Source organism: Zootoca vivipara, chromosome 1 (assembly GCF_965207765.1).
Source record: "Zootoca vivipara chromosome 1, rZooViv2.hap1.1, whole genome shotgun sequence".
Lineage (NCBI taxonomy): Eukaryota > Metazoa > Chordata > Lepidosauria > Squamata > Lacertidae > Zootoca > Zootoca vivipara.
In genome coordinates, this window is record NC_142582.1 from 1,590,935 (window position 1) to 1,616,324 (window position 25,390).

The following is a 25,390-nucleotide window of genomic DNA, read 5'->3' on the forward strand; positions in this document are numbered from 1 at the left end:
GTAGATAAATAGGAACCACTACAGCGGGAAGGTAAACGGCGTTTCCATGTGCTGCTCTGGTTTGCCAGAAGCGGCTTTGTCATGCTGGCCACATGACCTGGAAGCTACATGCCGGCTCCCTCGGCCAATAATGCGAGATGAGCGTGCAACCCCAGAGTCGGTCACGACTGGACCTAATGGTCAGGGGTCCATTTACCTTTACCTTTTACGTGTTTGTCCACTGACTCTTCTAGCAGTTTGCTGAATCTTGGGTCTGGCTCGTAAAGGGTATTCTATGCTGGCTAACATGAAAGTGTGTTCTAATGCAATGATAAACGACAATATTTTTAAGCTAGTGTGAAAATGAGTTTATTTACCAAGAGTGCAATTTTGGCTCAAGTAAGGATGTTATTGCAGAAACAGCAATCCCAATAATACACTGAAGTTGCAATTTCATTGCACATCCATCAACACGTTTTTGCATTATGTCTGAGTTGATGATTCACACTGTATCTCAAAGGAGGAGGTGATTTGTGATTAATGTGGGAGAAAGGGTGGTAACAGCAGTTAGAAGGAGAGACATACTTTCCACAGGAGGGTTGGGTACATAAGAAAGTCACTGCCATGCAGCATAGCAAAACCTCAGAAGGACAAAGTTTACCTGTTGTGCTGTTCATTTCATGCCAGCAGTGCTACTCATTGTGATTGGGGAAAGGGAAACACAGTAGGAGCTTGAGGCAAGGGAAGGCAGGTAGCGTTGGGCTTCTCCTTAAGTAGGCATTTGCAAATATTGCGGAGTGAAAACTCACACTGCAGCAGGGGGAGCCAGAGACAATCCAACGTGATCCCCATAAAAGGTCGCAATGGCTGTCACCTGGACTGAAACAGGACGGTGTCAGCACAGGATGAGGCCTCTCCACGGCTCCTCACCCTTTCCCTGGCTCATGGTGTTATGAAGTGGACGTAATTAAGCTTGCAAAGTATATTTAATGCATGCAAAGTACAGTTAAGTGCCAGAAAATTCTTTTGCTGCAACCATTAAGCAATCGCATGAAAAGCAAGGAAGAAAGACCAGGCATTCACTAATGGAGTGGCCCAAAGTCCAGGACTCAGTGCTGATAATTTCCTGCAGCTGCTTTCGCCTGTGAAAAAGGGTGGGATGTGACACAGCTGCATAGGAAACACTGGCAGGGTTTCCTTGGAAAGAGAATACTGTAAGGAGGTTTTAGCACCAGGATCAGGACAAAATTCAAATTATCCCCACCTCCCAGTAAAGGAACCAGCTTCTAGAAACAGATATTGGGACGTTAGGTGCTGATGTGTGGGGTGGGGAGGGGATGGAAGGACAGTTTACTGGAGAGCCTTGTTGGAGATGATTATTCTTTGTGCTGAATGTGAACACTTTGTTGCTCTTCTGTTTAGCACCTACAGGATTACAGCACAAAAAAGTCTGTTTAAACAAAGTTGTAAGACATGACAGATTACACTGTGTAGTTTTGGATCCTTCCTCCACCTTGGTTTTAATTAGCACCATAAAACTGAGTTTCATCATGAAATTTAAAATGAGCCTACAGGTTTTGACTATAAAAATAAATCCACTGCAGATCTTTGCCTGCTGCCCTTGGGCAACTTGCATTTGCTAAAAACCATATAACATTTTTAGGACATTAATAACTTTGGTGTGCGGTGGGAGACTGCACTTCCCTGCAACTAACAGATCCACCTAATGAATCTATCGAAGAAGCCAGGTTGGGAGAGGCTGTCATAGTCCTTCTCCCGGAAAATGGCTGCCTGGTCCCCCAGACCAATCTTCAGCAGAACATCCATGTCCACATCGCTCCCTAAGGCCACCACGGTGGGCATCACATTCTGCTTCTTCATGGAGTCAACAGCCTCAACCAGGTTTTTGCTGCCTGTAATGCCATCTGTGATGAAGACAAATGACAGCTCGGCATTGCGCCTGGCTGCTCTCTGCCTGTCTCTTGGGTTGATGACAATGTTGTTGACGGCATGGATGATGCCAGACCCAATGTTGGAAGAAGAGTCCAAGTATTTGATCTGATCTAAGGCATCCGAGATGACAGTGAGATTGTGTGTCAATTCAAAAGCCACCCTATGTTCATTCTCACTGCCGTACTGCACCAGGGCAATGCGCGCATTCATATTGTCACTGTTACTTCTGGCCAGGGTTAGACGGCGAGCCACATCTTCTACAAAACGGTGGGCTCTCTGGAAGTTCAGTTCACCAATTCTTTCAGAGCCATCCAGGAGGAAGACAATGTCCACAGGGCGTTGTGTGCACTGGGCAACAGCAAGCTCTGTAGGGGGAAAAGAAAACAGACCGTCATCCCTCTGGGGCTACTCAGGAGGGCATGGCTTTCATAGACTCACAGAACTGTAGAGTTGGAAGGGACCCCCAAGGTCACACAAGCCCTGCAATGTAGGGGGCGGGGCTGTTTTTCTAGACTGTAAGGTCTGAAAACCCGTTGACCTATCAGGTTGAGGGAATGTTTCCTCTGCTATAGCCCAAGAAACAGATGAGGGCCTGGGGTTGAAACCCCTATTCAGCCATGAAGCCCATTGGGCTGTTGTGAGGATAAAAGGGTGTGGGAGGGAGAACCATGTATGCCAGGCATCCCCAAACTGCGGCCCTCCAGATGTTTTGGCCTACAACTCCCATGATCCCTAGCTAACAGGACCAGTGGTCAGGGATGATGGGAATTGTAGTCCAGAAAATCTGGAGGGCCAAAGTTTGGGGATGCCTGATGTATGCTGCCTTGAGCTACTTGGAGAAAAGGTGGGACAGAAACGGGATGCAAAATTTAAAAATACCCAGCATACTTCAAAGGAATATTGACAGTGGCAGATCAGACAAACAGCTAGTCCTGTGAATCAGTAAATAATCTAAACCAAATAAACCTCTTTTTCTTGACCCACATCTCTCTATTAACAAGTGAGTTCTTTCCCCACCAAAGAAAGAGTGAACAATACAAAACCTTCCAATGTTTCACATTCACATAACTGATTCATTTCCTACCCTTGAATCTGGTACAAATATTTTCTACCTGAATGTTTGTAGAAAGTAAAGTCGTCATCTGAGATTGTTAAACACTGGACATGATATTTTGAGCAAAGAAGAGTAATTTATACAATGGTCCAAACTTGAAAGAAAACCTGACATGCATTCAGCAAGCCAGCTCAAAGTCAAACACGAAATGCTTAAAGCAGCTCACAAGAACTCCAGACAATAATGACTCAAGAGCCAACAATAAAGAAATCTGTTATAATATTTGTTGCTCCCAAATTATGCAATGAAGGACAAGAGGGCTGCATACAAAGCTGAGCCCCTGTCCATTTCTGCCCCAGGTGTGGTATTGCTTAGTACTTCAGACATCTTAGTTAGTTAAAGGAAGAAAACATACGTTTCAAAGATGCTGCATCTACAAACAGCAAACATTTCTATAACTTCATGTCAGATATTTGTGGACTACAGTTCTTCAGAACAAAAAGTTGTACCATGACCAGCACAGCATTCTGAGACGGTTCTTCTCTTACATCTTGATAACACCCCACCCCCGACTCCCGCGATTGAGGGGTATTTCATGCAGCAATTGGAAAAGAATAATGATAAACTGTTTTTGGAGTGAAAGGGAGGAATGGTCCATTTGATGGTCTCAGTGTTGGCCATCACCTTCACAACCTCTGTGCCTGGGGAAGATCCTGCCCCACAGCAAGGCAAGACCTGGGCACAGAAATCTGTGGTTTTCTACACATATTCTCCCCCCCCCGTGACTTATTCTAAATTTAACCAAGCCAACCTGGGGGCAACAGCACTTTGGGCATGTCCCCCCTTCCAGCTGCCCCCTTCTTTCTAGCCCTGAGAGCCTCTTCTTTTACCCATGGGAAAACCTGCTGTTTACTGCTGAATTGGAACAAACATCAATGGGGGTTTCTGTGGATTGGCATTTGTCAGAGCAATCCACAATTCAGCGGTAAACAGAGGGTTTTCCCAAAGAGAGCGGCAGGAGAAAAGGAGAACCTTTTAGGCCCCTGCTCAGAAAGCGTGGGGCGAACAGGAGGAAAGCTGGACCAACACACCCCGACTTTGGTGTTATGAATACAGAACTTTTAAGGATACCTGTAGATGGTATTGCTAGTTCCTTTTTCGTTGGATAGCCTGCGCTGTTAAAAACCCCCCAAAATGGACCTAGTAGTTCTTGTCCCACGAAAAGAGACTGCAAATGCGTAAAAACTCTTCAAATTAAGAGTCAAAAGCTCCAGTCTTGCCTGGTGCCTGCTATGACCTGAGAGCATACTTACCTGTATTATTTATGTCCGATAAAGGTTCACATTCTCAGAACTTTCAACAACTTCCTCGCCAGTGAGGGATATTAGAACAACTTTGCATATGCCTAAGTGGTGCAGAACACCAGGAGGACCCTGGACAGGCCTTCCTTCCTTCCGCCACTTTGCTCCCAGAACCTTAATGACTGTCCCACCACGGCCACAAATAATAATAATAATAATAATAATAATAATAATAATAATAATAATAATAATATATTCATACCCCGCCCATCTGGCTGAGCCTCCCCAGCCACACTGGGCAGCTTACAACAGAACAGAACATTAAAATACAGGAATCCATCAAACATTAAAAGCTTCCCTAAACAGGGCTGCCTTCAGATGTCTTCTAAAAGTTTGGTAGTTGTTTTTCTCTTTGACATCTGGTGGGAGGGTGTTCCACAGGGTGGGTGCCACTACCGAGATGGCCCTCTGCCTGGTTCCCTGTAACTTGGCTTCTTATAGTAAGGGAACCACCAAAAGGCCCTTGGAGCTGGACCTCAGTGTCCGGGCAGAACGATGGGGGTGGAGACGCTCCTTCAGGTATACTGGACCGAGGCCATTTAGGGCTTTAAAGGTCAGCACCAACACTTTGAATTGTGCTCGGAAATGTACTGGGAGCCAATGTAGGTCTTTCAAGACCAGTGTTATGTGGTCTTGGCGGCCGCTCCGAGTCACCAGTCTAGCTGCCGCAATCTCGATTAGTTGTAGTTTCCGGGTCACCTTCAAAGGTAGACCCACGTAGAGCGCATTGCAGCCTTCAGAGGTGGAGCACCTTGTCTCACTCACAAGAACCTTGTCTGGTGATGCTTCTGCTTCTTTTAATGATTGGCACCCGCTCTGCCCCCCATTACATTTTCCGTCCCTTTTGATGTCTGGCTGCCTGCCCCAGATCACTGCTAGCCCCCTCTGGCTGGGTGAGGCTGTGAGCTAGCATTCCCTGGTCTTGCTGCTAGACCCCCCCCCCCAGGGGCTCATAAGACTGGAATGCATGGTTTGTAATAACGAAAAAGTTGCAATCCTAAGATCTTTGGGGCTCATCTTGTGCTCCTTTCAACCAGGATACGCTTCAAGCTGCCCCAGTCACCCCACCACTCACCCAACACCAAGAATGGTTTAGTGTGGTTTTAAAAAGGTGCGTGTGCATTGTCTATTCCTGAATTTATAATTTTGAACTGATATTCATGGTGTGTGTAGCCCAGGGGCCCCCAAACTAAGGCCCGGGGGCCAGATGCGGCCCAATCACCTTCTAAATCCGGCCCGCAGACGGTCTGGGAATCTGCATGTTTTTACATGAATAGAATGTGTTTTTTTATTTAAAATGCATCTCTGGGTTATTTGTGGGGCCTGCCTGGTGTTTTTACATGAGTAGAATGTGTCCTTTTATTTAAAATGCATCTCTGGGTTATTTGTGGGGCATAGGAATTAATTTATATATATTTTTTCAAAATATAGTCCGGCCCCCCACAAGGTCTGAGGGACAGTGGACCGGCCCCCTGCTGAAAAAGTTTGCTGACCCCTGGTGTAGCCCAACACTGTTTTTCATGGAATCACTTGCTTTTCTACCTTCAAGACCATGGATATGGTGGGAATCTCAACAGCTTATACATCCAGGTGCCCAATGTGCCCTCCTGTATGGGTCGGGGGGGGGGGCTGGGGGGGACAGCAGCTGGCTTCCTGCACAGCCAAGGGGGGGGGTACTTGTGTGCACTGCTGCACAGGAGGGAGCTGGAGCCTGCCACGAGGGAGTCAGTCAGCACCTGCAACTGTGCTCCCCTGGGAGGGAGCTAGGAGCAGAGGGAAGACTCTGCTTGGACCACTCTGCTCCTGGGTAACAAACACATCTTCATGGTTGGACTAGTCCATGTTTTCATTTGACCCTGCTGCATTTCTGAAAGCAGGAGGGGAAACACCAGCATAAATCAGACACATTTATCTCTTCGCATCAACACTTTAATTGGATTACTGTTTTCTCTGATGTTACTTTATAGAACAGAAGGTATGGGGTTCACTTTGACATGCTCACAGCTTTCCATATAATTTATATGATCTACAACAGATCTGCTCAAAGCATAGCCGGTTGCATCCTGCAAGCCAGCTCAGGATGGAGCCACAGAAGCAGTTACAAGCATTTTTAAAAAGAAAATGCAGTCGGGGGCCATGTGGGTCTTAGGGGCGGTTCCACATGTGTACAAAGGTGAAGGCAATATCAGATGAGCAAATTTCATGTATTAGGACAAAATCTGGACTGGCCTGTGATCACATGTCAGACTACAGTCCCAAGACATACACAGTTCATATGGGTCAACCTTGCATCAACTGCTAAATTAAAAATAAAATTAAGGGGGTATGTAAAATGTGTGTGAATTCTGTCTTCATGATAAACCTCTGTTTGCCTCATGAAGTTGGAATAGTGGAAGGGGGACTTGCACAAAGGTTGAACTGCATTCAGAATTCAGTTCTGCTTGGCTAGGTGTATGCTATCAATAATTACTTGGGATTTAGCCAGTCATTACTGAAGTTTGCAGTGGTGGGAATCAGGTGAGATTAGATTGCTTTAAAGAGTCCAGAAAACAATCCCTCCCTCCCTCACTGCACCCCTTCAGACAGTCTAGTTCCACCTGCTTTCTAATGCTTGGTGAGGAAAATAACGTTTGCTAGCCAAAATACAATTTGAAGCCACATTGGATTTTTTCTCACTTGATCACAACTTATAATGATAAAACACAAATACTGAATTGGATAATTGTTCAGAGTCTTTTAAAAACAGGCCAATACATTTGTAGCTTTCCCAAATGTGTATTATAAATGCATTATTTCTTCATGCAGAGGCTGTTTTTGCTACAGTGTTGGAAATACAACAATAGCTTAAATGCACTACTTCTGTGTTGGATACCTTATCTAATTCTCTTATTGACTACTAGTGTAATTCAGCCCGTTAAGTAAACGGGCGCTAGAACATCCTGGGGTTTGGAGAAGCGCTTGCGCAGCGCTTCTCCGAACCCCGGGACCTGTCCTTGCTGTCGGCGGCAGGGGGACAGGAACGAAGGAGGAGAAAGGGCTGCTTTCTCCTCCTTCGTTCCTCTCCCCCAGCCGCCGACAGCAAGGAGACATCCCGGGATCTGTCCTTTCTGTCTGCGGTGAGGGGAGAGGAACGAACGGAGAGAAAGCAGCCCTTTCTCTCCGTTCGTTCCTCTCCCCCCCACCGCTGACAGAAAGCACAGATGCCGGGGGTGCTGGCTCTGTCGGGCGGGGGGAGGGAGAAGCGGAGGACCGATCCAATCCTCCGCTTCTCCCTCCCCCCGCCCGACAGAGCCAAACGTGTGAGTGTGCGTTCCAAGTCTCTGCGTCCAATCCCTGTGTCCGTGGGGCACATGCACAGTAGCGCAAACCCAGGGACACAGGGAATACTGGACGCAGAGACACTTGCACTTTATTATATAGGATCTATGGCATTTTGGGCTCAATTGTGGGCCCTCATGTATCATAGACATTTGCTCACACAAAAGGTGGCAGGACAGTAATCTCAGAGTCTCAAGATGTAAAAACTTCATACCCACAAACCTAAATTTTCATTTTGCATTACTTTTTACAGTAACAGAATACCCTTCTTAATTTTCATCAGCAATTTTGATGACAGTAGCTCACTAAGGAGGGCAAAAGATGTGCAAAACGGAGAAACACATATATACAAAAACAAACAAATAGATCAGCAATGAAACAAAGCACACAGAGACCAAGTTCTACCAAAGACAATCCTCAGGTTTCACTAGGAAGGACTCTGCTGTTTGCTCCAGACCAGTTTTGAGCTGGGCAACTGATTTGGCAGACTAAATTATTTCTAGGTGGGAGCACCAAGGCAGTTAAGGGCTGCGGTTTGAATACACATCCCAAGCTGTGAAAACAAATGCTCTGGAGTGCAGTGAATGTGTGTTCAAAACACTTTGGCCACACTTAAGAATACCTGGCTGCACCCTGAAAATTCAAGAGAAAAATTATATGGGATCAATGTTTCCTTCCATTACCTAGAAAAGTCCTTTCAGTAAAAAGACAGACAACAATTTATAGACAAACAATAGGGAGAGGAACACATATAACTTTGCAACAGAGGATCAAAATTCCAGCTCATAAGTTTCTGCCATACTGATAGGCTGGCAATGCTATGTTTTGAGGACAGAAACAGACAACTTCCAAGACTTAGAAATGATCCATGTATGTAATGGTGTGAAGAAGCAGTCATCTGTAAGTGTGTTGGTAAAATGAGGATTCCTACCCTCCAGAAATCACTTCATAATTAAGGGAAGTGGGAAATAGGAAAGGTAGGGATGCAAGTGTGCAGTTCGTATTTCACAGCTTTTAGCATGCACAGAGGCTGCCATCATGTGGTTGGCAAGAGGGCTGCTCTTAGGCTCCCCACCCAACAAGTCCATGTTGGATTGTTTCAAGAATACGTGAGTTTATCAGCACAGTGTGATTTTCAGGTGAGAAGCTCAGGAAAGTCTATTTTAGGGCCATCCTGCCTTGTTTGCTTTGTTCTCTACATGATAGCTCCATTTCTCCTCTGGCAAGGGCCAAATGAGCTGGTCGGGCAGCAAAGCTGCGTATAAGCCTTAAGAGCAGCTGAGACTGACTTTTTCAGAAGTTCCTATTTCTAGAAGCTTCCCTTGTTGCAATCTCCTAGCACTAATGAGAGCTCCAGCAAGATATCTACAGATAAAGTGACATTTCTGACTAGCTTTCTGTTTCATAGGCAAAATGAAGTCCTTCTCAGCAAAGGCCTATTACAGTATCTGGATCCCCAACAATCTCGCTGTGCACCATTTTAAAGGTGTCAATGAACAGGTCCATCCACTCCTGCCGCTCATGTCCAGTGGAAAACTTGGCTTTTTCGGCGGTATAGGCCAAGGTGGCCACGAGCTGGGTGTACATGCTGGGGTCCTGGATCTCCCTCGTGGAGTTCAGGAACTGGGCGATCATGGGTTTGGTGCTGGGGAAAGGTATCTTGTCTCCCTTTTCCATAGGGCGGAAAATAACTGGGTTTTCGATCCCAGGGTTCCTCCCATCTGCAAGTGAGTGTCAAAAGAATATTTTCAGGGCTTTCTGGCATGGACCTCTGGTTTCTATTCACTTTGATTCTGTCTAGCACACAGGTGCTGGGTTCTTAAAAGGGTGCTCACCTGGGCGGAGTTAGGGCGAAGCCTGGCATAACCTGGGGGTGACTGGCTTTCCAGACCTCAGTTACCTGACCAAAATGGTTCTCCTAGTTTTAAACTGAGGTGGTAACAACTACAGTTCTATGTTCCCTCTCATCCTCAAACGGAATTTTAGGTTCAGAAAGAATTTCTCTTCTACTGCATCATAGGAATGTCAACCGTCTGTCAAGTGAAAGACCAGGACCAGCGCCAGATGCACAAGAAGCAACGGGAAATGATCCTACCGCATCAAACAAGTTCATTGACAGAGTTACAACAGGAAATAAGAAGGATGAAAATGCAATTCACTTTAATTAATTAAAGTCAATGCTATAGCTAATCGAGTGAACCCACATTTGACAAGTGAGGAGTGTGTCATTCCTTAGCCCTCTCATTCCTAAACAATAACCACTCCAAAATCCATATCAGAGACTGGCAAACTAAAATATTAGAAAATAGTGTGGAAGCCATTCAGTCTGCATCTGACAAGAGTCTTAAGATGGGATGTGGGAGGAGGTATAAAACTCTTGTAGGTTCTACGCAGGTTTCAGGTTGTCCTAAGGCATTTCAGGAATGGCTGATTCATCTTCCCTGATCACACAAAAACCAGCTTTCACATAACCTAAAACCTGCACAACACCCATCACAGTCTCCTTTGGACACCTGCTTTGTCCTCCCATGATCCACCTTCAGACCATTACCAGGTATAGACTGGATGGTTTCAACACCAGCCAAGTCCTCACTCTCGTTTGTTTGCCATCTGAACCAATTATCTGGGAACAATATGGTTGGCCTAACAAAGGCATTCCCCTACTATGGATTTTGGAATGATTAAATAAGTCATTATTATTATATAGGATACTTACTCAAGGCATCCTCAAATCATACTTTTTATTGTGTATTTCTATGGATAATGGGTGGTATACAAATTTAATAAATAGAAAAAAATGAAATACTGTAATGAAAAAACCTCTTCTACATGCTCCAACCTCACGTAAAGAACGGAGTGGCTTGTTTTGTTTCACCACTTCCCCTGGGAAGAGCCACATTTTACCATTTTACCACACCTTTTACCAGTGGCAATCTGCAGAAAACCTGGTTGCTGTTTGCTCCAATTCAGTGGTAAAAAACAGGTTTTCCTGGGGAAAGTGCAGGGACAGAAAAGACCTGCTTGGACAGACCTGCTTTAAAGGTAGACTTGTGCCCAGAAACATGGCTCCTGACAGACAGAGACTCCTCAACAATTTGTCTGTGAAGTTTGGTTCCAATGAATTCACGCAGCTGAGAAACTCAAAGCAAACCTGCTCTGAAGTTGATGGCCTGATCAGAAGAGGCTGCACAGTCATATCACTGCGGTGAATACTACCTGTTCTATGAGTTTAACTGTCTTCCACACTCATTCCTTCATTCCTTCCTACTCAATTGATAGAGCTACTAAGAACAAAAAAATACAACATGCACTACTTTGCTGACGGGAGAAGGTCCTTCCATCAAACCACACAGAGCAAGCGTAAGCTATACCATTAAAAAGCTCTATTTTTATCAATATACAGGTGGCAACCATTTTAGGCCTGCCCCATTGACGCACGATTGCCGAAGTCTGCAGAAAAGGGCAGAACGGGGGTGGGGGCGATGTAAGGGGGGGCACTAATGCATGCTCCACTGACACGCGCAGGGACCAGAACAGAAACCCCACACTAAGGAAAACTGCAACCAAATCTAAACTTAAATAATAGCAGGACTTATTAGAACAGCACTAGAAATACTACGCATTGATCAACTCCCTTTATCTCTTTTAACTTAAGCTGCAGGCTTTCGCCCTGATCTGGTTCCTCTATTCTCTGTCAGTCATAGAAAGGGTCTTGCCTGTTGTTCATTTGTGGGCTAGGACCAGCTTCTAACAAGCCTTGACTGGGCAGGGCTGAACATATCCCTTTCATCCAGATTTAAAGGGTTGTGCTCTTTGGACTTCAGAAGCAAAGCTCAAAGAGCATTTGGTTTTGTCCTAAACCTGCAGGACAGCAGGGCCTAAGCCTGAGTCTCCACCACACTATGAGGTTTTATCCAGAGCTCATTACACATATGGCCTTGCTGACGAAAACTGGTCTTCCTCACAACTCTGCAAATTTCACATTCTTCCTGCCATAAACCTGTCTACTTGTTGTCTGGCTGGAGGATTAGATCAGAAATCCCCACAAATGGAGTAGGTCATAAAGTGTTTCTATCCTCTGACAGACTGTTTCAGAGAAGGCTCCGGAATGGTCGCAATATTGGCACACATTCTCAGAGTGTAAATGGCTATTCCCAGGATGTAAACTAGCTGTAATGCAAAAATGCATTTACTTGCAGATATAGATGATTAAGTATAATGGAATAATGTTGAAAAGGAGACGTATTGGCATTCTGGTCAACATAGGCTCTCCCTACCCCACCTTCTGTTTCCTGGACTAGAACTATCCATTATTTTTCCAAATCAGGTGATACAGTGAACAGGGAGCGGATGGCAGGGACACAATGACAAACACTTTTACCTGTTTGGCAGGGCAGTTCAGGGCAGACAATCTGAGGATCTGAAAAAAGAATGAAGATGTTTGATTGAAACCATGCAGAACCCCATTTGTTTAATAACAGTTAGGCACACAGAAGTTTCTGCCCCCCAGCCCCCTCACGCCCCTCTCCATCCAGGCAAGCAAGAGCTCAAGGACACAAACACGCTTGAGGAGGAAATAGAGCAGGGCCAGAGAGAGACAGTGCTAAGGGCCGCATCCAGCAGGTTCCCAGCCTCTGCTTTACAAAGAGCACAGGGTTCAACACCACCTATGGGGGAGTTTCCCCAACCACTGGAGGAAAAAAGAGGGCCTTACACTTGGAAGTAAATCCGATAGATCTAGGATTTCAGTCTCAACCAAGAAGCTATAGGGCAGGTTTAGTGGCCTCCAGAGGAATGCCTGGGGGCTGGTGAACATGCTAACGGACTCTCCACGTTGGACTCCTATGACGTGCCCTCCAACAGTCCGGCTTTGAAATTCATTCAGAGGTTTCTAGTTGGCGCAAAATATGGTGACTGTACAAGATCAGCAGGACTGGCTTGCATCAGGTTGAGTTTTAGTTGGCACTGGGAAGTGAGGTGGAATTAGTCTGGGATATATTAGTAATACTGGGATTGTGTGGATTTCTCCCAATACAGCTGTACATAATTTATGTTTTACTTTTCAGTTTTAGTCCTTTTTGAAACATGTTGTGACCAGCCTGACCCCCCTTGGGAAAGGATGGGCCCTAGATCCCATCAGAATGATGTAATGTAGCTTGCTATTGGCTTTGATGTAGCCCATTGTTGCCCACTTTGAAGATATGGTGCCGAGAGAGAGAGAGAGAGAGAGAGAGAGAGAGAGAGAGAGAGAGAGAGAGAGAGAGAGAGAGAGAGAGAACCTGCTTTAAATTGGAGCGGCTGTGACCATAAACCTTAAAGCAAAAGCTGAGGGAGTTAAGATCACATTCCCACTACTTCATTCCATCCTCAGTGGGGGCAGGATTGACAGACCTGGACAAAGTTCATGCTCCATGCTGTCGATGAACTCGTCAGCCACCAGCTCCGAAAACAGCTTCATTCTCTGCACTCTCTTGTCATCATCACAGGCAATGGAGCTCAGGGTCTCGTCTTCCTCCTTCTTGTTGAACATGTCACCAATCCCAATGGCATGGACAGTGACCCCCTTGCTGCAGAGAGCCGGTAAGTTGGACTCGCTATCGCGGGGGTCGTGGCGACCATCTGTAATCACCACAGCAAAGACCCGGGCTTTGTCTCTCCGGCTCTCCTTGATGAGGGTGTTGTAGGCGAACTGAAGTGCAGAGGGGGTCCATGTGCCCCCTGCAATCCACTCCAGCTTCTTCACTGCCTCTTTGAAACTGGAGAGGGAGTCAATGCGGTCATCGTTCAGCTGGATGGCTTCAAATGTCCCTTCATGGCTGTACTGCACCACCCCAACACGGGCGCCTGCCAGGGAAAGAAACCATCAGTTCCACCTCCCTGGACCAAGAGAGACCTCATTTCCCCTTAAGGCAGGCATCCCATTGCCCTGCAGCCAGGGAGCCTTCTGGAAACCAAAGTCTCTGTGGTTTAAAATCATTTTCATTTAGGGGAACAGTTAGGAAAAAGCTGCCCAGATGTAGTACAGACTTATGTAAGGAATACAGGTGCCTGTTCTCTTCTGCCATGTCATCTCAAGCACTTATAGAATGTGTGGCACTCACTCATAGCAGTGCCCACCTCAGTTCTAATCAAAGGCATTTCTATGCACACACAAGCTTTCCTGCGACAAATGCAGCACTTGCAGGACACAAAATCAAAGCTGGATGTCCACAAATCCTTTCGCTAGGGTCCTCCAAGGGGGAGGTGGCCCAGTAAGGGCGGCTGCCCATGCGATTGTTTGCACTGCAATTTGGAACAAGAAGAGCCTCTCCTGTGTGTCTGATCTTCTCCACAAAAGAGTTAAGTTCCAGCTCTGCCATTAGACCTTCTGACGCACCTAGAACCATGGTTTTCTCTCATTTGTGCTGCTGTTTGGAGAAGGAAAGAAACAGCAGAGAGATTCCTGCCAAGATTCTTCTTTTCCGCTCTTTGCACATGCCTCTTTCCCCAGGCTTCTGCGCTTGCCACATAGCAAGCACAGTTAGATGGCATACACAACACATGCTCAACATGATCAAGGCAAATGGAACACTTCTGGAAACCAAGAGATATCTGAGTTCCCAATATTGGGTTAGGCACTGCACAAGCATCTCATCATCACATGTTCTAATGTTCAGCAATAAAATCAGATTCTCAGCCATACCACTAACCTGTCTCAGATTTTGGATCCTTGGCAATGGAACCAAGTCTGCTCACCACATTGATGACAAAGTTCTTCTCCAGGGTGAAATTGGTGTAGCCAATACTTTCTGAGCTGTCTATAACAAAGACTAAGTCCAAGGGGCCACACCGCTTCTCACAGTCTATGGAAAGCAGAGAAAGAGCAGTCAGAAGCTTTGCATCCAAACACCATAAAACCAGCCTATGACATCACCAACCTGGAGGACCCTGGAACAGATGGCATGCTGTGTTATAAAGCCACGTATCTGAGGGACAACAAGCAGGCTCTTAACAGCCCTTCCTTGTGTTTCCCAGTGACTGCAATGTTCTTTCCTGGAAACAGGCAGGACACTGTACGGCTATTTCCAGCTCTCGCCTCCAGGATCAGCAGTGAACACAGAGGAATACGGCAGTACCAAAGGGGGTGCTCCCAGCCTGGTTTCTTTATCTGGGCAGCACTGGAAGTCAGGAGCCTTGGCCTGGGAAAATGCAGTGGTGCCATCGCAGCTCATATGAAGCACCTGTTCTTGAAGCCTTCTTGTGAGTGCAACCCCATGCAACCCAAATATATACTTTGATTAACACTGGGCACTCTCTCTGTATAAATCCCCCTCTTTCTCAACTTATGGAGACAGTATTTCTGTTTCTTATATGTGATCAAACATTTCTTGGGAGTACCAAAGGCACAGTGAGATGTCTCTGCTGATCTCATGAAATCTATTTAGTCTCCGACCAAGCAAGGCTCCCACAGAAGGACAGAGGGAAATCACTGCATGACTATGATCTTTGGGAATAAAATGCATCCTCCTGAGAGAGGCATCCTACTCTAAAGCAAGATTATGCAAACTAATTATTCTTATAAGTCCACAAGGAGAAGACTCTGAACCAACCACAACAGCCACAGGTCTCTCTGATGTAGGCCATCACATCACATTCCTGTCAAGAAAAAGAAAGAAAGAAAATAATTAAAGAGGTGCTCTGAATGTAAGGTCCTAAATTGTTTGATGGCATGGCAAGATCTGGCAGGAAATCAGTCAGTGCAGTTTGAGTGATGATTCTGCTAGTTTTCATTCCATCTTGTCATTGTGAAAACTTGACTGAATAATACACAAGCCTTTCTCCCTCTACTGCTGCAGTTTTCATCAGGAATATTTTCCACATAGTCGGAAGCAACCATTTGAATGTCCTTGCTATATTCCACAGCAAACTGGAACTGACACTAGAACTGTGGAACTGACATCCAGCTCCACAGGTGGAAGAATAAATATAGGTTTTTCTTTCTCCACTTACAGTCAGGCCAGGATCTCCAGCCGGGCCAGGGCCACCCTATAAAAAAAATGGAGAAGATGACTTCAGGGGTGTTTCATCTCTCTCTCTCTCTCTCTCTCTCTCTCTCTCTCTCTCTCTCTCTCTCTCTCTCTCTCTCTCTCTCTCTCTCTCTCCAATGCACATTCAGCTCCGCTCCATCCATGCTATTGGGCTTGACTTGGCCACAGGAGCAGGGAAAGGATAATTTACAGGGCACACCATTTCCCGCAGCTGAGGACCAAGTTCCTCCTCCCCTCACAGAGACCTCAGAACCAATTTCCTGGTGAGGAAGACAAGCAGCAGCAACAGGGGTGAAATAACACCATCATCATCATCATCATCATCACTACTGTTTTAAATAGGCTACCTACAGACCATTTTTACCGTTTTAATAATTTGTGAATCTTTGTACCATGGGCGTAGGCAGGGGGCAGGCGGCAATTGCCCCCCCAAAAGCAAAAGGCTGAGGGGCACAGTGTGGCGGCCCCAGGCTTACGCTCCCCACGCATCTCTGGAGCTTTGCGCGGGGAGCGGGAGCCTGGGGCTGCTTCCTCTGAACAGCTGAAAGGAGCAGGCCACGTAGCCCCGCCCACATCCCCATTGTGGCCCCTCCCCTCCCGCCCCGCCCCTTGGCCCCCTAATTTTGATCCTGGGTACGCCCCTGCTTTGTACTGCTTTTACACAAGTCACCCTGGGAGCACTGGCAGCTCAAGAGCAAGTGGGGGAGGGGGGATGAGCCCTAAGTGGAAAAGTGGATGAGCCTTAAGTTGCTATCCCTTCCTCCTGTGGGAGGGAGTTCCATAGCTTAACTCTACTGTCTTAAAGAAGGACTTCCTTTTGCTTGCCCTTCGCCCTCCAACATTCAGCTTCATTGGCTGTCCACGACTTCTAGAGTTATGAGAGAGGGATTTCCCCCTGTTCCCTTTCTCTATGCTGAATTTTATAAACTTCTATCATGCCTCCTCTTGCTTGCATTTTCTCTCAAACTAAAGGAACCCAAACACTCCACCTTTCTTCCTAGGGGAGTTGCTCCACCCCTGCATCACTTTGCTTTCCCCTTTCTGAAACTTTTCCAACTCCACAATATCCCTTTTGAGGTGAGGTGACCACTGAATTCAGATTCAGAATGCCCATCAAGGATAATACATTCGTGTTTTTTTTAAATCAAAAATCTGAATTCAAGACATATCTGTTTTCTCTTCCTTTTAATAGAAAGCTGTATTCAGCAGGCTCAGGTTGTTCATCTCATTTTTGTGTGTCTGGTGGCTGCTCATGTTGTGCAACTGAGTCCTGTGGCCCAGCTCCAGAATATCAAAGGAAGGAGCTGGCAAAATCTAGGGCCCAAGGCAATCCTCAGCTGCAGTACCTCAGGGCCTCCTTCGCCTGGAGGTCCTCTGGGTCCAGGCTCACCGGGTGGGCCAGGATCAGCCTAGAAAAAGAGAGGGGGAAAGAAATGCATGCTTATAAGTTTAGCAACACGAGGTGGGGGGGGGAAAGTATTTCAATTAACATGAATTCAGTGTCCTAGAGACCAGGGGACCCTCTACTTGCTTACCCATTACAATGTCTCAAATATTCTTTTACCAATAATTTCTATAGCACACAAAGTGTTTAATTATTCTTAGTACTTTTATCCTCATTGGCAGTTGTGAAAAATATATATTTCCTTCCTTCCTGCTATGAGAAGCAAAACTTCTCTCAAACCAGTTTCAAACCAGCTTGAGTATTGCCTGTCTCCAGCCTATCACATCGTATTTTTAATAGACATCGGCAACCTAAAAACGCTCTTAGAAGCAGGTGAAAACACAGACTGAGAAACCTAAAACCCTTCTTCCTCTCCATAGAGGACAAACCCAGGGGCCAGCTAGATATGGCAGGAGCCTCCACATTTGTTTAGCCATGTGATTGAGGGAATTTATGCAGTGCCAGGAATCACCAGTGTGGGAAACACCAGTGGACACCAGAATTTCTCACAACGAAGATGTAGAGATCAAACCTGCACACAGATCTGGGAAACATAGTACTACCCGCATTCCCAGACACATGAGGGTTCAGAAGAACATGAGATCTGCAAACTATGTGCACTGAGCAGAAAGGTCTGCAGGGGGGGTTGTGCTGTGTGCAGCAGAACATGGTGAGAATTTTCCAGGCCACTAGTAATCAGGTTCTGGATCAAAGGGAGAATTTAAACAGCATTCAGCTCAGCATGATTAGAATCTCCAAAGAAACTTTTGTGTTCCACCCTTTGGGCAGGGGCTCCTCGTGTGCCCCTAGGCAGTTTGTGCATTCTTCTGAACAACAGAAGGGGGTTATTGTTCACTGGCATTTAAGGAGGTCTACACAGGATCAGCTGTTTAGAAGTGTGGCTTCCTACATTCAGCTGGCCTAAGATTAGGTGGTTCTAGAGTATAATTTAAAATTGATCAGGGAGCTCAAAGTTTACGAAAGACAGGCATTATCCCATTGTTTCCTAGACTTATCACTCCAAACCCTGACAAGTGAAAGGGCAACACAAATTGAAATTCAGCTCCAATATATTTTGGGGTACATAAAAAGTGTCCAGCAAATCCACATTGTGAATCTAACTAACTAACTGTTTATGTCCTACACATTCATTAGTAATCGGAGTGTAGAAGAGAGCAGGCTACTTACAGGTTCACCTCTTTCTCCTTTGTTTCCTGGAGGGCCTTTTAGTCCAAAGTCACCTCTTGCACCCTGTTCCAAAAAATGTTAGAAGAATAAAGATGTTTCTTTTCTCTACTGCCCCCCTTTCAACCCCCCTTTATCCTTTATTATTCCTTTAAGGGCACTTCTATTATTCCTTTAAAGCAGTTCTCTGTGCTGATGCTGGAAGGCTTAGAGCTAAGCTGGAAGTATAGAGGAAAAGTACCTGAGCGCAGAATGCATTTTTTCACAGACAAAATAGCAATAAGCCTGGCTATACAGAGAAAATAATCCAAGTCAACACTACAGTAGTTAAGCCTTGTATACAGTCGTACCTTGGTTGTCGAATGCCCTGGAACTTGTACGTTTTGACCCCCAAACACTGCAAATCTGGAAGTAACTGTTCCGGTTTGATGTTCTTTTGGATCCTGAACGTCCGACAGGGCTTCCACAGTTTCTGATTGGCTGCAGGAGCTTCCTGCAACTAATCAGAAGCTGTGATTTGGTTTTCTCATGTTTTGGAAGTCGAATGGACTTCCGGAAGGGATTCCGTTCTTCTTCCAAGGTACAACTGTACTTCATAATGGCAACAGGAGTCACAGCACTGAGCCACGTGAGAATGATTTAATTGGACCGAGCACAACGAATGTGTGGTTTTGTGGCTCACTTGTGCTTTGGTGTTCCACCGACATGAAAAACAAGCCACACAATAGCTTCTGTGTGGACACAGCCTGAGAAGTGGCCCTCCATATCCTCATAAGCATTTCAAAGAAATCAACACACTGAAAAGACCAGGATCACTAGCTTTCTTGGCAGAATAAGGTGGCAAACATGTGATCATACTATACCTCTGGTCCTGGAAGGCCCTTCTCACCTTTCTCACCCTGGAAACAGAGAACAGTCAGTCAGCGTTCAGTTTCATGGGCTTCCCCAGACATAGCAAGGATGGACAAATACTAAAGTAAAGGACAGTTGTGGCCAACTAGGCATCTAGAGTTGCTGAGCACAGGAATTTTCCAGTGGGTCCAACAGAAAGCAGGGGCTCTTAGAACATCTAATTAGCAGCCTCTTGAAGTGAACTCATGTGATTCCAGACTGGGCAGAAATGGACGACTTGTTCCTTCACACGGTCTATCCTTCTCCTGAGAGAGTGAGGTGTGGAGGCATATTTTCTTATTTTATTTCACAAAAATTATATACTGCTTACTCTACAGCAGGGTTTCCCAAACTTGGGTCTCCAGCTGTTTTTGGACTACAACTCCTTTCATCCCTAGCTAGCAGGACCAGCGGTCAGGGATGATGGGATTTGTAGTTCAAGAACGGCTGGAGACCCAAGTTTGGGAAGCCCTGCTCTACAGAAAACCTCCAGGTGGTTACGTGTCATAATCTAGCATATGCATTAAAAAGCAGCAATAAAAGGAAATCAGGACTGATTTGCTCCCAGATTTCTTAGACATGTCAAGGGGTTCAAAATGAAAAATGAAACTGTAGTGATCTCTTGCAAACATGTCTCTTTCAATATTTTGCTGCACGCTGGCATAATCTAATGGACTCAGAAAAATACCCTCTTTCCTATTGTATGCTTTAAATAATGTGTAATATAACTAAAGCAGAACCAGGTTTCGATTCAGATTTCACCATTTTCCTTCCTTCCTTCCTTCCTTTTTTATTTATAATAGATTCCTATTTCTAAAACAGCAAACTGATTCTGGAGTAGCTTTCACCCCAATGATGATGTACATCAAACACATAAGGAAAATAGTATTTACTTTTAATTCAGTTATTTGCTCATTTGTCCATATCAAGCACCTTATTTTGCCCAATCCTCAAAGCTTAAAAACAGTTTAAAACAACAACATCAAAACCCATTCATAGCTCTGGAATGATATTAAAAATGAAATCCTATTTTAATAACATTCAGTAAGTCTAGAAAATGACAGCATTAAACTCACGGCCGCAAATGGCTTGTTGCCAGAGCCGAGTGGCCTATTCCGAAGGGGGCTGGACAAAGAATTTCTGTAGCAATTTCTGAAGCTTCCTTTCTATTAAATAGTGGGTAGACGACACGGCGATTCTTCAAGAAGCTCTTTATTCAGAAGCCAGAACAGAACTGAACTGCATTGCCGACCCGGCCTGCTTTTATAGAGGCTGGCTCAAACAATGTATCAAACATAATTCAAAGTTCTCTCCTAAAGTTTCCTCCTAAAACAACTGTCAAGGACCTGAGGGAAAACGATATACACTAATACATAACACTTTCCAAGTGAGGTATGTGAATACTTTACGTGAACAAAACATACCGCAGTTCCTCTTGGACCAGGATAGTTAAAGCCAGGTCTTCCTCTGTCACCCTAGAATTTTGTTTTAAAAAGAGAGAATGATTCTTCAAAGAAAGCATAGCTCTATATTTGCCACATCTCCCTCCCTTCCTCTGGAGTACAGTATGTTATGTCTTGGGGTTAAAAGTCTGACAAGCAGAAGCGCATTGAGATGCCCACTGAGCCACTGCAGAACTCCAGTTCCTAATTTAGTCAGCAAGAATCCCCTGACAGTAAGGGAAATAAGTCCTTTAAAATATATTGAATTACAGATACAAAAAATCTGGAGCTTGGACTGCTTAAGGAAAAAGAGACTTTCTGTGGCTAGAAAATTACCAGCATTAAAAGAGGCCAGTGATGAGGCCTGCGGGATCAGACCAACATTACAATATCATTGTAAACACAACCCTGTTTCTCAAGGTTATACCTATGGCTTACCTTTGGACCTGGCACCCCGGCGTCGCCCCTGACACCAGCATCACCAGGATCCCCTCGTGAGCCCTGCAAAAGAGGGTTGCATAAAGCACATGGTGAGTTGGGGGGGGGGTGGCAGAGATGCTACCACGGATGTGATTTCCAACCCTACAATGATTCCGTATGACAGGAAGGAGGGAAGTCTCAGAGGAAACTCTTTTTGCTCACACACAAATGGGGGACAATGTTTCTGATATTAAATCCTGATTGACATGGAATTAATCTGTGACCTCAGAAAACTGAGACAAAATATTCCTAAAGCCTCCCCAGATTGGATTTTTTTTGCAAGTATGTCATTGATGCTATCATAGTCCTTTAGTGGAAGATTTATACTGGACTGACCGCACTCCATTCCACTTTATCAGTTGTTCTGTGAAGCTTCCCAGTGTTTCTGCTTTATTGTCTGTCATTTGGCAGGGAACTCCTGCACTATGGAGCACAAGGAAAGCAGGACCAAAAAAATATATAATGTAGAACATTTGTGATACAAGGAGTTACGGGATCTCAGCGGGAGGCTATGGGACATGCACTGATCGGAAATGATGCAGGCTCAAACAGTACTGAAAGTAAGATTGTGTATAACCTCCCCAATACCTCCATGAGCACAAATCGTCATGAATGCACAACAAAAGGGATGTCTGCTGGGGGTGGGGGCAAGGGGGGGAGCCTCTCTTGCCAGCTGCATGGAGAGCAAGCCAATGGCCACAGGTGGAAGAGGCATGTGAATGAAACTTACAGGCTTTCCTGGCTCTCCCACAGCACCCTGAGTCCCTCGTGGGCCAGGCAATCCTCGATCTCCCTGTGAAACACAGAAACGAGAGGGAGAGTCAGACCTTGCATGAAGTAAACATTTCGGACTGTTCAAGGGAAGAAATATCAAATTAGTTAACAGTTGGCAGCTGAGATGAGGGAACTCCTTCCCTCCCCCACTGTTTTCTTGCTTCTGTCATCAGGAGTGGAGCAGAGGATGTCCCCCCCCCCCAAAAGATGTGCTCAACACTCAACATAATTTTGAGCCCCATTTTGCTGGATTCAAACTTGGCACTTCAGTCTCATCAATGCGAACATACACCAGCAGTGAAGTCCTTGATGAACAAGTATTTTCAAATCTGCTTTCGAATAAACTGCTTGGGGAGCCCCTGCTGCCTCCTGTGCATTTAGGGAAAATGTTCTGCCATTTTGTCATTCTTTCATACCCTGCCTCCCTTGTTTCCAACTTCTCCTGGTAGCCCCCTCTGGCCCTCAGAACCAGGGTCTCCCTGTGAAAGAAGAAACAAGGCGTTAGAGAGCCAATCAGTTCAGTCCAAGTTCAGCAAGTTCCTAAACCTTCTCTGGTGACAAGAAGTCTCACAGAAGCTACAGCCATAGCTATAGCTACGACCACCAGCTCCCTGCTGTTTGAGGTCAAGGTGCTTTTAGGCGGAATCTGTAACGGAATGAGTGCTACTTATGCATACAAATTTGTTTGCATCATCCACACTACCAATGATTTCCTCAAAATGCCAGCCTGGAGGTTTTCTTCATTTAATCTGGATTTACCCACAGAAAATCAGATAGCCTGCTATGGACCTGCAAGCCAATGCTCATTAGCATTTTTTCTTTGGATGGGTGGTTTGTCACCTGCATGCTGTTTCGGTGGGAGGCCATGTGCTCCTCCTAGGAGGACGGCCAGTGGAGTGTCTCTCTCTCTCCATCTTAAGAAAGCAGACCTGAACTTCAGCAACCCAATTCAGAGGAGCTGCTCTCTCAAGACCTCGCAAGACAGTGCATGTGGGGGATTCCTTCTTGGAGGCTAATCACATAGCACAGGGACGTCCTACTCCCAATAGACAGTGATCTACTCACAGTATTTAAAAACTGGCAGTGATCTACCCATCATCGTAAAAAACTAACAGTGATCTACCCAAAGTTTTTGAGCTTTTTTTGGGAAGCGAAAGTTGTTGAGCTTTTTTAGGAAGCCAAAGTTGTGGGTTTGTTTTTTTTTTTTTTGGTTTTTTTCTAAGGAGATTGCTGGGGCGCCAGAGATCAACCAGGATCTACCAGGAACACCCCGTGATCTACCAGTAGATCATGATCTACCTGTTGGACATGCCTGACATAGCAGATACAGTAGGGTTTAGTCAGCTTTAGTCAGTCTTGTGAAAGAGCTTGGCTTTAAAAATTAAGCAACAACAACCTTGCATTGCAGGGGGTTGGACTAGATGACCCTTGGGGTCCCTTCCAACTCCACAATTCTATGATTCTATGAAAAACATCAAATGTGCTTTTGTTGTTTCACAGGCTTATTTTATAATCATTATGACTAGAATAAAAAATAATAAACAATGTATCTCTCTCTCCGCCCCCCAGTTAATTAGGGGTGGATTTCCTTCCATTACTTTGGAAACCTGATGAACTTACTCTCCCGCCTGGGGGTCCAGCACCTCCAGGTCCCCCCTTGGTTCCAGGATCACCACGGCGGCCCTTTAAAAAAAGAAACAATGAAAGCAAACAAAACAAAAGGATCTTGATATTGAGCAAATGCTCTTCAAGCACACCCTTTGTGCCTTATTTGAGCTGAAAGAACCAGGCGTGTCTGAAGGAGGACTCCAACCTCTGTTGGGCCCAGTTCTCCCATTGCCATGACGCCCCATTTCATGCAATGCTCTTGCCAGAGATGGGGCAGTGTCCGTGGCATTCAGACACCGCCTTGCACCCTTGTTGATGTCATTAGGGGTGCAAAAAGGTTCCTGAAATGGGCCCAGAGAAATTGAACTATTTTTCGAGTCACCTGCCAAATTGTTCATTTCTTCAAGCTTAATTGCAAATCAAGTCCGGGGGGCCTCCTCCAAGCGTGATCAGGTGAGAAAAGGCTGCATAACTTCTCATCTGTAACTTTTCTAGCTTAAAATTGGCCTTCCCAAGCTGCCTTTCCATCCACAGGGTATGCTATGGGGACTCAGTATCTTTCTTCCCATACATAGGTCAAAAAGAGGCTTAGAGAGGAGGACTTTGAGCTGTAAAAGGACCAAGTAGGAGAGTAGCCTTTCTCGGCTTCCCCTCCCTCCTTCTGCTTCTACACAGCTAGGTTAAAAGAGTAAAGCAAACTTGTAGGACATAATTCTGTGCAACGGGTGGATTGACACTTACTGCAAGAAAGATAAAGAGTGGGTGAAAGTAAAAGCAAGAAACAAGGCTTTCAATGTGGCTGGTTTGTGAATATAATCCCATTAAGTGGGCTGTGGGGTTTGTGCGAAGGGAAGACATAAATTCCTATATTAGCTTTGTGTCTGGTCCAACCAAAGTTAAACTTTCTAAATCACAATTATTTCAATGAGAGAAATTTCAGGTTAAATTTAACTCTCCAACTGAAACCAAAGCATCTTAAAAGTGCTTTATGTGAGCTGGATCATGTCCTCTGTTAAAAGCACAATCAAATTAAATGTCAGCACATATCCAACTTCTAACTGGATGACATTTGGTTGCTTGCATACTGGAATGCACAGATCTGGCATGAATCTCAATCGCTGATTGTGAACAAATCCAGTTTTAATATTGCTCTGGAAGAAGGAGTAGGATCTGTATCTTGTTGAAGCATTTAGGAGTGTAGCCAAGCAGTAGCAACCTAGAATACTTGCCTTTATGGAAATCTTGCTATTGCGATAGATGATAGATAGATAGATAGATAGATAGATAGATAGATAGATAGATAGATAGAGACAGACAGACAGACAGACAGACAGACAGACAGACAGACAGACAGACAGACAGATGAAGTAAGTGGGGTTAGAATCTTACAGGTTCTCCTTTGGGTCCAAGAGTTCCAGGGCCACCTTTGGCTCCCTTTGTGCCAGGAGTGCCAGGAGATCCATTGGTGCCTTTTGGTCCCTTTGAAAAATAAAAGGAAATGGCATTAGAAGACCTTTGGGGAGAAGGGAAGGGCAAGGAAGGGCAGGGTCAGAGCACAGCCTACGTATAATGGGGCACAGACAGTACAGAGAGTCACATCTTTGCATGGTCCAGAGGTCTCCATTCATGTGCTGAATTGGTTATTTACTTATGTAAGATCCATCTTAATCTTAGGCCCAATTTTGGCACAGAAACTGCTCTGGTCACACTGTACGATGATGACCTCTGTCAGCAGGGGATGTGCTGGGCTGCTTCTTGCCCTGCTGTTACCACTCTGAAAGAGTGGGTGCACAGCTTGTGGGTCCCCCTGGATCCTTTGCTGTCACCTGAGGCTCAGGTGGCCTCAGTGGCCCGGAGTGCCTTCCATCAGCTTC

The 25,390-nt window shown here is 45.4% G+C and overlaps 1 protein-coding gene across 3 annotated transcripts in view; it reads right to left on the reverse strand.

The window, feature by feature from the left end:
• Positions 1–323: 323 nt before the first annotated feature.
• COL6A2 (collagen type VI alpha 2 chain) overlaps positions 324–25,390 on the reverse strand; it is a 47,465-nt gene continuing 22,398 nt past the window's right edge. For 2 of the 3 annotated variants that reach the window (XM_035139536.3, XM_088662002.1), the window contains exons 14-28: positions 24,906–24,995; positions 23,529–23,591; positions 22,325–22,387; positions 21,865–21,927; positions 21,093–21,155; positions 20,637–20,687; positions 19,185–19,220; positions 18,325–18,387; positions 17,039–17,101; positions 15,655–15,690; positions 15,255–15,300; positions 14,355–14,507; positions 13,057–13,509; positions 12,047–12,085; positions 324–2,297 (exon numbers count right to left, since the gene is read on the reverse strand). In XM_035139536.3, coding sequence (XP_034995427.1) covers positions 1,690–2,297; positions 12,047–12,085; positions 13,057–13,509; positions 14,355–14,507; positions 15,255–15,300; positions 15,655–15,690; positions 17,039–17,101; positions 18,325–18,387; positions 19,185–19,220; positions 20,637–20,687; positions 21,093–21,155; positions 21,865–21,927; positions 22,325–22,387; positions 23,529–23,591; positions 24,906–24,995 — 1,890 coding nt within the window. In that variant the 3' untranslated portion in view covers positions 324–1,689. Of the gene's footprint in view, positions 2,298–8,951; positions 9,387–12,046; positions 12,086–13,056; positions 13,510–14,354; positions 14,508–15,254; positions 15,301–15,654; positions 15,691–17,038; positions 17,102–18,324; positions 18,388–19,184; positions 19,221–20,636; positions 20,688–21,092; positions 21,156–21,864; positions 21,928–22,324; positions 22,388–23,528; positions 23,592–24,905; positions 24,996–25,390 lie in introns of those variants that run through there. The other variant, XM_088662037.1, reaches the window with a different exon arrangement.